This window comes from Solanum lycopersicum, chromosome 2 (genome assembly GCF_036512215.1).
Source record: "Solanum lycopersicum chromosome 2, SLM_r2.1".
Taxonomy (NCBI): domain Eukaryota; kingdom Viridiplantae; phylum Streptophyta; class Magnoliopsida; order Solanales; family Solanaceae; genus Solanum; species Solanum lycopersicum.
In genome coordinates this window covers 43,499,983-43,513,567 of record NC_090801.1, presented here as the reverse complement: position 1 = coordinate 43,513,567, position 13,585 = coordinate 43,499,983, and the positions used below count along the sequence as shown (strand labels likewise).

Below are 13,585 nucleotides of genomic sequence, written 5' to 3'. Positions count from 1 at the left end.
GTATTTCTTAAGAGATGTGTCAAGTCAAACATGGACATGTAAGCTAAACAGATGGACAATTATACTAGCTGATATGGCAGGAAATATAATGTCAATAATCTAATTATATTGACTTTTGGAGTGGTATCTGTAGAGATATTGTGGATTATGTGTTCTATTGCTTGTGTTGACAACAGGCGAATGTCGACCATTTGAGGTTTGGTGGTGAATTTAAGAGATTACCCATTTCAAAGTTCTAATAGTAACGCATCACTGAGGATTTTGTTATGGGATTGTCTCAGACTTCCAGAGGTGCTGATAGTATTTGGGTAATAGTGTATCGGTTGACTAATTCAAAACATTTCATTATCATTCAGTCTTCTTCAAGTGTTGAGAGGTTAGCTTAGTGTATATTCAGGAGGTAGTTCGTCACCATGGGATGCATGTGTCTATTATCTATGATACAGATTCCCATTTCACTTCTAGCTTCTAGAGAAATCCTTAGGAGGAATTGGTACCTGACTCGACCTTAGCACAATTTTTCATCTCGGACTGACTGGCAATTGAAGCATACAAATCAAGTTTGAAAGATACGTTTCGGGCATGTGTGCTGGATTCAAGAGGTCAGTGGGACTAGTTCTAATTAACCTTTGCGGAGTTTGTGTATAACAACATTTACCATTCGAGTATTTAGATTGTTCCATTTAAGACCTTATATGGTAGGCATTGTCGCTCTCCCATTGAAGGCTTCGGAGCCTAGTCCACGTGGTACTGATTTGCTTCAAGAGGCTTTGGATATAGTTCATGTGATCCACGATATGCTTAGATCCACACAAAGCAGGCATAAGAGTTATGTTGACCGTAGTAAGCTTTTAGATTGTTAGTCGAGTTTCAATCCCTGCAACATGTTTTTATTAGGTGTTTTGGGCTTCTTAGCTGGAATTTGAGTTTGAGTTTTAGACTTTCCAATTCTAGAATAGATCTAATCTTAGAATTACATTTAGATCTTCTATGTACTAATCAAGCTTATGGAGGCCCGTTTGGGCTATTTTCATTCAAGTTCGTACGAGTATACCTGCTAGGCTTATGCGGATCTAGTTAAGTTATAGTTAGTTGATATACTTTATTGTCCCGCTTCTTGCTAGATTATTGAGGCGCATGGTTAGACTTATCACTATTATTCTATTCTCCTGCCTCCTTGATGCCATTTTACATCCCTCTTTTCATTGTATATTTAATTTCCAAGCGTGGTTGGCCTTTGATGCCCTATTTGATACCTATTATTTTGGAACTACTCATGTTACACTCTGAATCTGTTTTCCTTAATGTAGACTTGAGCACCAGTAAACCACGTTGATCTCGTGTACTGTTGGGACATTCAAAGATCGAAGGTGAGTTCATGGCGTTCTAGTCAGTGCCGGCTCTATGCCTTTGAGAACAAGACTTTTGCCTTAGGCCCCCAAATTTTGGGGCCACAAATTTTTATCAAGAATGAATAAATTATGTGCTAAAATTTTTATATAAAAAAATAATTATTTATGAGAAAAAGTAATGTTTTTTAAAATATATATTATTTCACTCACTTTAACATCTTTTATTCTTTGTTAAAAATAATAATTGATAGTGAAAAGTATTGAACAAAGTGAGTTACAAATTCTTTTTTTTTCATTTTAAATTTTAGTCTCAAGCATTACTACAAGCATATAAAAATGGGGTATATCAACTCATCAACCTCTTGCGTCAAATTATATGGTTCTAACTCTGATATTCGGGCATAGGTTGAAGGGGTACTTGTGCATCATCCCTATTCTTTTATAAAATCATCATATTATACAAACAATCTCTTCACACCGAGCATGATTATTATATTTTACAAAATTTAAAATTATGAATCTAGTTTTATTTAAAATATAAAATGATAGGTCAAGTTTATATTTTAAAACAAATCAAAGTTCCAATTTGGAATTCCATGTCTAATTTTAGGATAATTTTGGGATTTAAAATCACGATTTGAATAATTTATTGATATCATAAACAATCATTGATTTGAAATAGAAACTTAAAATTAGATTTTCAAAATCTATAGAGAAATCAATTATTTCGTAGGATAGGATAGGGCGGGAGAACCATAACTCAAATTCTAAATGGGCCAAGCGAGCCAAATTTTGGGTTGAAATTTTATATATTAACACTAATTAGACTCATTTATACAATGTGTTCACTATTAGTCGACGACTAGTTTTGGTAATTTTATGTAGTATTACAAACTTTTATAATATTAAAACCTATAATAATAATAATAATAATAATAATAATAATAATAATAATAATAATAATAATAATGAAATATTATTAATCCAACAAGAATAAAAACTTCATTGGTTACATTTTGATTATTTTGAATTTTTCTAAATTACCGTTGTGAACTTGAAAACAAAATAGAGGAGCTAAATGGGGTGGTGTGGGGCAGGGTTAATTAGGGAGGGATGGGGTGGGTATTGAAAAACAAAAAAATATTAATTGGGTTTTGGTAGGGTGTGTTGAATCTATGGCCCGCCCTAACTCACTCTATTGATATTACTACTTATTTTGTTCTCCCTCTATTTCTCCTTCCTCTGCCTATGTACATAATAAAAAGTGTCATAAATTATTAAGAATTCTTTGCACATAATATTTCAAGTGGAATAAATCATTCATCATACAAAATAATTTTAGAATATGATATAAACAAATGGTCGTACAAAAAAATTTTAAAAAAAATTGAATCACCATATTATAAAATTATAGTACATGATACACAATAGTGGAACTGGAAAAAAAAAAGGGAAAAGCAAATAGGACCAACATGCATACCAAATTTGTTTATGTATTGTGGGCTTTCATTTCCTCTATAATTATCACATAGTTCATACTCCCTTCACCTTAAATTTTTTATCATGATTTTTAAATAATAGTTGTCTCAAATGATTTTTTAATTTTATAAATCAACATAAAATTAATTATATTTTTCTATATCCATAATAGTAATTGTCCTTGATATCTCAAAATAACACATAAAAATTAAATATTCAATAACAAAAAAAATTATATCTCTAGATATAAATAAAGGTAAAATATTAAAGAAACAAGTCTCTTAAATAATGCTATCTTATAGATCATGTAAACGAGAAACATAATGAATAGGCGTAATAATGAAAATTGCTACTACTTTAGAACTTTCTTGAAACTCTATGATATATAGCTTCATAACTATTGCCTATGGTAAAAGTCATAGTTGCCTTTTGTAATTGTAAGTCATTTACACGCTTTAACTTAACAAGTGTCTCTTTACCCCTATTGTTCTTGTTTAGAGGAGAAATATTATGTCTTTGTCAAATCATTAAGGTCCAGTCTAGATTTTCATCTTGTATGGTTTAATGGACTATTTGATTTTAACACATCCAATTTTTAATGTAAAAATCTATTTTGTTTTAACTATAGTTAACTTCTCTCATTTGTATCTTCCCCTTTCATCTATTTTGCTCTTTTGTCATTTTAACCAAAGACTCACTTTTGTTTCTTCCAAACTTAATTAAGAAATTTAAAAAAAAAAAAGAGAGTCAATTTTAGGCTTATAATTAAAAATAGTTTAAAAATATACGTAGTATGTTCAAGATAATTTATATCAACTAAATTTCCAACATGTGATATAGCCATGCATAGAGTGTTGATGTGCAGACATGAGAAGACACATTTGATGCTCTTAACGATGAATAATTTTAATTTTTAAGAAACGGTTGTCATTTAATAGTGTTTCTACATCATTCGGGGTTATGGATTAGCTTTCCTACCAGTGGGTTGAGGTAAGTATCATCATGACGTTTTGGGTGGTGACAAAGTTGGGATCACATTTTTGGATTCGTCGATGTCATTGGTACAAAGCTAGTGCCTAAGAGATCCTTCTTTTGACCCAGTATTGTCATGTTGATTTTGTTGATTGGTTTCTAGAATCCTACTTGCTTCACTCTTTCACAGGATGGCCCGCGCGTGTGGTTTAATGGCTGAGTAAAACTCCTGTTTGTCACAATCTAAAGTATACCCTTGGTGCAACATTAGTGTATAGAACCCCGAAAGGACCTACACAAGTAACTTAGCATACAATGTAATAGAATTGAATATTTCAAAGAGACAATCTTACATCATGAAAGAGTTTGACAAAGCAGAAGTCTAACATAGTCTCAACAAGCCATCTAAAACATCAAACGAGTTGTTGGAACGTAACCCAATACATCATCTTAAAACTAGAAAAACATAAAGCAAGAAAAAGTGTTTCCATCCTCGGAATAGGAGGACTCACCAACTCTTAAATTTGGTAAAATTATCATTCGTACACATCATCTTTTGCTAAAGTGGATCCATACCTAGGTCATTTAAGACAATGCTACGGGGGCACATAGTTAGGAACTAGAGATTACTACTACAGACTTCCCAATTTGATTCTCCACCTCAAAGAACTCTTGTTGCTAAGTCTAAATCCAAAAAAAATAGATAAAAATCAAATATCATTATAACATAGGAAAGGCAATGACCAATACCAATCCACATCATAAAGGTCAAAACATAAAGTTCCTTATATTACAATTCAAGCATATGTGACAAGACATTTCACCAATGTGAATCCATATATGAGAAATGTCTTTCACGATGATGATCATATTTGTATATGAGAAAACCTTTCACAAAAAATGGATACTTTTCATATAAAATCACCCTATCATCTTAAACATCAAATTCATAAGACATGTATAATACTTCAAAATTCGTAGTTCATAGGTTCATGAGTTCTTCATAGGTTCATAGTTGAAAAATCATGAATCATGCTTGGGTCCATATGATTTCAACTAAATATCTTATTATTACACTAAATCATGAAATTGAAGATTGAAACAACAATTACACGCATAATTGGATGAAATCAAAGGGAAACTTAAGAAGAACCCGAACTTGATCATTTGAAATTGAAAACCTTGGTGAACCTATGGAGGAATGGACTCCATGGGTGAATACCCATATACATTTCTACTTAAATCCCAAGATGAATGTTGATTTGAAGACCTTGAATTTGGTTTAGTTTTGGGGAAATAGGAGAATGAGTTTGAAGTGGGTAGATTTATGACTTAAGGTCTATTATAGGGTTTAGGATGGATTCCAGAATGATATAACATCATCTTATAACTTTTACGATCCAAGTGTACACCCTGTACGTAATCGACACTCGAGAACCATTGTTGGTCCTAAGCGAATCCTCATCCTGGCTAACTACAAGCGGAAGACTAACTCAAGCACACAAAATCTTAAAAACTGAATTAAATTTAATAACTCAAATACTCCATCTTTAAAAAATTTGAAAAACACTCAATACATAAACTCAGAGTTTGTAAAAACAACTCAAAGAAGATACATATCAAAAACTACTCAACTTTGTCCATTGATGAAGCCTCTACTACTATAGAAGGATAACAAGACAAGACCTACGACATCTCCAAGACTACAATTTTAAGGTAAAGGTGAAGTCCTCCGAAATGTAAGAAGGCTTAGTACCAAAGCTAACTTGAACTGCAAGTGGTATCAACGAAGCTTCTGTTAATCAACCTAAATACATGTATCTGCATCATAAAAGATGCAAGCTAAACAGCGTCAGTAAATATAATGTACGAGAATGTAAGGGGAACTATAAAGTATAAGCATAAGATTGAACTAATGAAAAATAAACATACTTACCCTTCTTAACTCACACAACTCAACGAAATATAGTTCAACTCAACGAAATATAGTTCAACTCAACTCAAAGAAAATAAGGCTCAACTCAATAATAAAATACTCAAGTCAATAAAATATAGTTCAACTTTGGATACTCAAGGATAAAGCAACGAGAAAAGAATCAATATCTAGAAAAAAATTAAAACAATAGATAATAACTCAGTTGTATGCGCAAGTACAATAATAACTCAATCATATGAAGATACAATAATAACTTTTATTTGTATGTAAAGATACAAAATAAGTCTGTTTGAGAGATTCTCTTACCGGCAACCATCACTATGAGCTATGTGATAATACAACGTCTAACTCACGCTGCTAGAACCGTCCTATACTTTATCGGGGTATAGAACATACTAACTAAGTTGATCCACCAAGTTCTGTCTGAAGGGACTTAGGATTCATCTAAAAAGTATGATCATGTACTCATGTTGTCATACATAGTCTATGAGGAATGTGAGTTTTTTGAACACATTATTCATATTGGTGCTCAATACTACTCCCAATAATATGTACTCATGCTCAATTTTGAAATTCATACTCTTTCTATGGTTTGAGATAATTGCTTAAACTATCCTCTTAAAAGAGGTAACTGCTCTTAAAACATCTTTGAACTAATAACTCATTTAGAAATCAAAGTTTCTCTTTTATTAACGTATAAAAAATTGATTCATTTTTGAATACTTACTTTCCTTATTGTGATATAAATCAATCATCATACAAAAGTATAGTTCCCTTGGCCTATAAATCAAGTGGAATAAATCAATCATCATACTCCTTCTTTTGATAGTGGTTGCTTGGCCTATGAAAATATAATTATGCAAAAGTATAGTTTCCTCGAACACGTAAATGTTGGAAGAAGGAAAAAGGAAAATGAAATTTGATGTTATGCCTCCTTCTTTTGATATTGGTTGCTTGGCCTATGAAAATATAATCATGCAAAAGTATAGTTCTGTCGAACACGTAAATGTTGGAAGAAGGAAAAAGGAAAATGAAATTTGATGTTATGCCTTCTTCTTTTGATAGTGGTTGCTTGGCCTATGAAAATATAATTATGCAAAAGTATAGTTCCCTCGAACACGTAAATGTTGGAAGAAGGAAAAAGGAAAATGAAATTTGATGTTATGCCTCCTTCTTTTGATAATGGTTGCTTGGCCTATGAAAATATAATTATGCAAAAGTATAGTTCCCTCGAACACGTAAATGTTGGAAGAAGGAAAAAGGAAAATGAAATTTGATGTTATGCTTCCTTCTTTTGATAGTGATTGCTTGGCCTATGAAAATATAATTATGCAAAAGTATAGTTCCCTCGAACAGTAAATGTTGGAAGAAGGAAAAAGGAAAATGAATTTTGATGTTATGCCTCCATCTTTTGATAGTGGTTGCTTGGCCTATGAAAATATAATTATGCAAAAGTATAGTTCCCTCGAACACGTAAATCTTGGAAGAACGAAAAAGGAAAATGAAATTTGATGTTATGCCTCCTTCTTTTGATAGTGGTTGCTTGGCCTATGAAAATATAATTATGCAGAAGTATAGTTCCCTCGAACACGTAAATGTTGGAAGAAGGAAAAAGAAAAATGAAATTTGATGTTGATTGGGAGGTTTTCATTATTGAGACCCTCTTGCTTCATCAGGTGGACATAGAAAAGGGATATTATAAGTCATGCTTTATTTGGGTTAGTATTCGGTTATGGGGCGGATACTTGATTTATGGGTTAAAAAAAGGCTTAAACGGATAGTTTAACAGGATTAAGACACGTGTAAAAAATTAGTGAGAGGGGTATATGTTTACCTTTAATTGGACGGTAGGGGCTTATGTGGATCCAAAGTATAACGGAGGGCATGGACGTACCATTTATTAAAGTTCGGAGGTATATCCGTCTCTTTTCCCTTAATAATAAAGTAATTATTTCGCTTTCTAAGGGTTCTTAATTATTACTCCACATGTCTTTAATAACTTGTCCACTTTTAAACTGGCACACCTATTAAGAAAATAATTATTGACATGGTGAATTTATCATTTTACCCCTGTTGTAATTATGAAGTTGATGAATTACAAATTTAATATTTTCAAGAAGTTCTACATTTTTCAAAAAAAATAATTTAGGGTATAATTGGTAAAAAAAAAAATCCTTTTTTGATTTGTCAAAATGAACAAGTATTAGACACAAATACAAAAGAAAAAATGGACAAATAAATGAGGACATAAGGAATATTATATAATCAAAACAAAAGTCATTATCTCATGCATTTGAAACCAAAAATTTCAAAGAAAATAAAGGAGTAGACAAGTATTAATTAAACATTAATATGTCATATCGAAAGAGGTGATGATCCAACATAATCTAATATGTTACGTTAAAGGAAGTAACAGTTCAACGTTGTATAATATGTCTCATTGAACGAGGTGCCTATCTAATATCTCGCTGAAGAAGGTGATGGTCCAATATTGTATAATATGACATATTGAAGGAGGCGATGATCCAACAATATAAATGCAAATCTCAATATGTGTAGCGACCCTGTATGTCACTTGCAAAACAAAAACTAATCTAATATGTAACGTTCGAAAGACTAATTTTAGAAATAAGTAAATAAATAAAATATTCATTAATAATTTAATGGCAGAAATTAGGCCTATTCTTAAAGATCTTAAAAGTATATTGAAGACTCAATTGCACATTAAAAATAATATCAAAATAATTAGAGAAAAGTCATAAAGTCATCACTGAAATTGTCCCGAATTTTTAAAAAGACAACTTAACATTGCAATTTTTCTATTACCGAACAAAACAATTTTGAATAGATATAATTATATCATTTTTCGTCCATCTGACATAGAGAGTGGTGTGCATTCTCTCAAAGTGAGTGAGCAGCTTAAAATAACTAATATAATTTTATTTTTATAATATTTTATTATAAAATATACTTTCTTATTTTTCTTATTATTTTAACTATTTTTTCTCTTTCTTTTAAAAAAATTCATTGAAGTTTCTTACTTTCAATGTTACCATTTTTACAACAACTTTACCTTCCTTTTTTTTTTTATTACTATTAGTTTCTCTCTTTAGTTTTAAAATTTTATCTAAATATTTTCTTACATTTCGTACAATTTGATAAACTTATTAGATTTCAAGATGATTAGGAAGTATCATATAGTTTTTTTATTCGATTTCAATAATGTTCTTTCAATTTTCGAGAAATTAATTGATTCTTTTAAAATTATCATTTCCAATTTTTAATTTATATGAAAATGAGTAGTTGATGATACCTTCAAAATTTTAAATTTTCTTAAAAATTAATTAATTTTGTTATCAATAATTCAATAAACTCTAAATAGTAGTATGAAAGCATGTTTGCTGTCATATGTTTACCATCCTTTGACCCTGTCCCTCCTTAGACATAATGTACCTCACTCCGGAAAATGCCTAAATTGAGGGTGGCTACCATGAGTATATAAGAAAAGTACAATGGGGTATGAAAAATATAGGTTAGAAATGATCAACACATGTGGATATGGCCTAAATTGAGGGTGGCTACCATGAGTATATAAGAAAAGTACAATGGGGTATGAAAAAGATAGGTTAGAAATGATCAACACATGTGGATATGGTGTATTAAGATAGTTTGAATGTATTTACCTTCAAATTGAGAAAAAGGGAATAGTGAATGAAAAGAGAGAAAAGAAGGGGTGTCACATTCGAAATATTATTAATTAACGACTTAAACGAAGAGAAAAGATTGTCTAACAAAAGAAAGGAAAACAAGGTAAAAAGGGTAACAAGGAGGGCGTAGTGCTCCCAAATGTATCCTCCCTTTGGCTCTAGCCTAAGTTATGAGTTAAGAAAGTCCTATATATAGTAATCCTAGTCTTATTGTTTGTAAAGTTGGTGCAAAAATAATAAGGACAAAATTATGAGTTATGTATGCATGGTTTAAATTTCAATATGAGAGAGTGTTTCCTATTGTCCCTCATATACAAATATTTATATGTTAGCGATAGGGTTATCTTTGTTGTGAGGAACTAAGTTTGCATTTGAGAGGATTGCTTATGTCATTCACAACCATTTGGATCATAATAGGATGGGGAGTAAGGAATTAAGGGGGAGGAGGTAATTCAATGGTGTGCATCTCCAAATGTCCATTTGGCTATTATTTCTTCTTTGTATTCTCTTTGCTTGAGTATATATAATCGTTTGATTGATAGAAACACCAAAGATGTAAGTAAGATTCTTGCATCAACCCAATTTATTTTGAAATCAAACGAATCGATTCAATTAAGCTCACTTTTCTCATTTTTCATAATAATCCTTATGGCTTAAGAAGAGTAGGCACATCTTAATGTATACAGGAAAAATGAAAGACAATCATCATATCAATAAAAATGTAGATAGAAAAAGTTTGATGACTGAAAAAATATAAAGAGTTGCATTAAATTTATTAAAACATGATTATTTGGAAATAGAGTTGCATACACTTTATTATAACATGACTATTTGGAAATAGAGTTGCATACACTTTATTAAAACATTACTATTTGGGAAGTACCAAAATTTTATTGAAGAAGTGAAATTTGACATAATTAGTTGTGGTTGAATAATGGGCACTGTTGAGTGGTGGTATTATCATCCTGGCCTTGCTCAATGTTAGATTCAGATATTTTTGGTCCCTTGAGTAGTCCACCAAAAAGTTCTGCTGGATCATAGTATAACTCTAATTCCTCCATTCTTAGATATTTATCTACCTGCAAATATACAAAAACAACTAGTTAGTTAAACTCATAAGTTTTATACTAATGTATGTGAACTTTAATTCTTTATATTGGACCAATTCTAAGTGACTTAATAAGATTCTAGCCAAGGTGATCATTTACATGAATGACCTAGTAAATATGTGGTCTTGGACTTTTCATCCCGCTTGTCTCATGGACAAAATTTTTGTTCCAAGGGCAACACATTTGAGTTTTGACCGTAAAGGTTTATCTAAAGGCAAGTGTGGCCAAATGTTCAAGATCAACTATTTTCAAGTTTATTTGGTGTGAGCAAATTTTAATCTAAAGTTTAAGATTGCCATTTTACCCGTAATTACATAATTTGCAGCCCTAATATATCTAAGTTTTGTATTGAATCATAAATTTTAAAGTCTTGTTTTAGTTAAATTTTGTGCCTTATTAACAAAATGTCACATAAATTAAAACGATATATGTGTATATATAAGAGGGAGGGAGATAGACCTTCATAATGCCAATGCCATAGAACTGTATCATTTCACCAGTAGGTGCATGTCCTTTAAATGGTCCTTCAAAGAAACCCCAATGTCTGAATTTGTATGTCACAACGGGAGGGCCAGTATACACGTTGATCACTTCCCACGCGAATCCTCTTGGAAAAGCTTATCGAAAAGTAGTGTGAGACGATTCAAAGGTCTCTTCGTCTTCTTTGTGGTATTTGAATTCATTCGGCATTGAAGTCTTCAATAGCGCATTGTAACCTCCAACTTTTAGTGTCTCTTCTGCTGACAGTCCCTCTCTTCCTGTTCAGCCGTTCAAAATAAATGATAATTTTTGTATTTTATATTTAAGAAGAATAATTCAAATGAAATGAGAATTGATTTTTGTAAGACTTACCATTAACAAAGAGCTTGAATTTTTCAAGATTAATGGTCCTAATGTCGTTGACGCAAGTCTTGTATTTAATCTCCATTTCCCACGTCTTTATAGAATTTTGTATTGTTTCTTCAAGAGATCCTTTTGGCCATACCTGATTTAACCATCAAAACCAAACAGAACAAATCATATTGACAAGAAAAATGATGATAATATCACTACTTCAATCATGGACATTGATCACATGTTAAAAGCTGAATTCCAACATAATATTATTAAATCGTTTAAAATAAAATATATATATTTAAAAACCACGTAAAAAATACTATTCCATTTTAGTTCCTGTGCTTATTAAAAGTAGAAGATCCAAATTTTGTCATTTTATAAAATCAATATATTATTTCATAATTTTCATATTTACCTTAATCAATAAATGTTAAAGAGAGATTATAAAGTGATGATGAAAGAAAATAACAACAAATTGAGATCAACAAGTAAGGATTATTTCACAAAGTAAAATAATGGGCAGGACGGGAGTACAAATTAATACAATAACTAACAACTCAAAATATCTAAATGACATATGAAAAAATATCACATAACTTAAGAGAGGGAAGGAATAGTTAACAAACCTTGGTTCTTCCTTGTTCAAAGACATTATTAACACTGTCATAAATTGGAGGGCTACCATGTCTCCACTCCATAGTTTCTGCAGCTGCAACATGATCTTCATGGAGGAACCGCCTATACTTATCAATTGCCACTTTAGTTGTTTCCTTCTCACCAGCCATTTTTCAACTACTTCAAGTTTTTAATACTCTCTCTCTCTCTCTAAGTTTATTGATTTGGTGAATTTCACTTTGTGTGGTTATGCCTTTTTATAGATGAAATTGTATATTGATAATTACATGAACTAAAAATGCACATGGTAAATAAATATTTAGATGACTTGTAATTTATAGGGATGATATGTTAAAATTATTTTATTGTTTATTATTTCTTAAGAGATGTGTCAAGTCGAACATGGACATGTAATCAAAACAGATGGACAACTATACTAGTAGATATGGCAGGAAATATAACGTCAATAATCTAATTATATTGACTTTTGGAGTGGTATCTGTCGAGATACTGTGGATTATGTGTTCTGTTGCTTGTATTGACAGCAGACGAAGCTCGACCATTTGAGGTTTGGTAGTGAGTTTAAAAGATTACCCATTTCAAAGTTCTAATAGTAACGCATCACTATGGATTTTGTTATGGGATTGTCTCAGACTTCCAGAGTTGTTGATAGTATTTGGGTAATAGTAGATCAGTTGACTAATTTAGCACATTTCATTATCATTCAGTCTTCTTTAAGTGTTAAGAGGTTAGCTTAGTGTATATTCAGGAGGTAGTTCGTCACCATGGGATGCATGTGTCTATTATCTATGATACGGATTCCCATTTCACTTCTATCTTCTAGAGAAACCCTTAGGAGGAGTTGGTACCTAACTCGACCTTAGCACAATTTTTCATCTTCGGACTGACTGGCAATTGAAGCATACTAATCAAGTTTGAAAGATATGTTTCGGTCATCTGTGCTGGATTCAAGAGGTCGGTGGGACTAGTTCTAAATAACCTTTGCGGAGTTTGTGTATAACAACATTTACCATTCGAGTATTTAGATTGTTCCATTTAAGACCTTATATGGTAGGCATTGTCGCTCTCCCTTTGGAGGCTTCGGAGCCTAGGTCACGTGGTACTGATTTGCTTCAAGAGGCTTTGGATATAGTTCGTGTGATTCACGATATGCTTAGATCCACACAAAGCAGGCATAAGAGTTATGTTGACCATAGTAAGCCTTTTAGATTATTAGTCGAGTTTCAATCCCTGCAACATGTTTCTATTAGGTCCTTTGGGCTCCTTAGCTGAAATTTGAGTCTGAGTTTTGGACTTTCCAATTCTAGAATAGATCTAATAGATCTTCTATGTACTAATCGAGCTTATGGAGGCCCGTTTGGGTTATTTTCATTCATGTTCGTACGAGTATACCTGCTAGGCTTATGCGGATCTAGTTAAGTTATAGTTAGTTGATATACTTTATTGTCTCGCTTCTTGCTAGATTATTGAGGCGCATGGTTAGACTTATCACTATTATTCTATTCTCCTGCTTCCTTGATGCCATTTTACATCCCTCTTTTCATTGTATATTTAATT

At 31.6% G+C, this 13,585-nt stretch overlaps 1 protein-coding gene and 1 long non-coding RNA gene across 2 annotated transcripts; both read right to left on the bottom strand.

Moving 5' to 3' along the window:
* Nucleotides 1–5,329: 5,329 nt before the first annotated feature.
* LOC104645547 (uncharacterized) lies at nt 5,330–6,460 on the bottom strand. Its single transcript, XR_011214560.1, has 2 exons — nt 6,046–6,460; nt 5,330–5,624 (listed from the first exon to the last, which is right to left on the bottom strand). It is a non-coding gene; the product is annotated as an uncharacterized lncRNA (long non-coding RNA).
* A 3,726-nt stretch (nt 6,461–10,186) lies between these two features.
* On the bottom strand, nt 10,187–12,245 carry LOC101248729 (pathogen-related protein-like). Its single transcript, XM_004231539.5, has 4 exons — nt 12,019–12,245; nt 11,408–11,540; nt 11,015–11,313; nt 10,187–10,525 (listed from the first exon to the last, which is right to left on the bottom strand). The coding sequence occupies exons 1-3, from the start codon at nt 12,175–12,177 to the stop codon at nt 11,174–11,176; spliced, it is 432 nt and encodes a 143-aa protein (XP_004231587.2). The 5' UTR covers nt 12,178–12,245; the 3' UTR covers nt 10,187–10,525; nt 11,015–11,173.
* Between the last annotated feature and the right edge of the window lie 1,340 nt (nt 12,246–13,585).

Excerpts from the sequence above, each read along its gene's own strand:
- LOC101248729 (XM_004231539.5), bottom strand. The coding sequence starts at position 12,177 with ATGGCTGGTGAGAAGGAAACAACTAAAGTGGCAATTGATAAGTATAGG. Across the intron at positions 11,541-12,018 it reads TTGAACAAGGAAGAACCAAG|GTATGGCCAAAAGGATCTCT; the intron begins GTTTGTTAACTA and ends TGGTTAAATCAG. Across the intron at positions 11,314-11,407 it reads ATTCAAGCTCTTTGTTAATG|GAAGAGAGGGACTGTCAGCA; the intron begins GTAAGTCTTACA and ends ACGGCTGAACAG.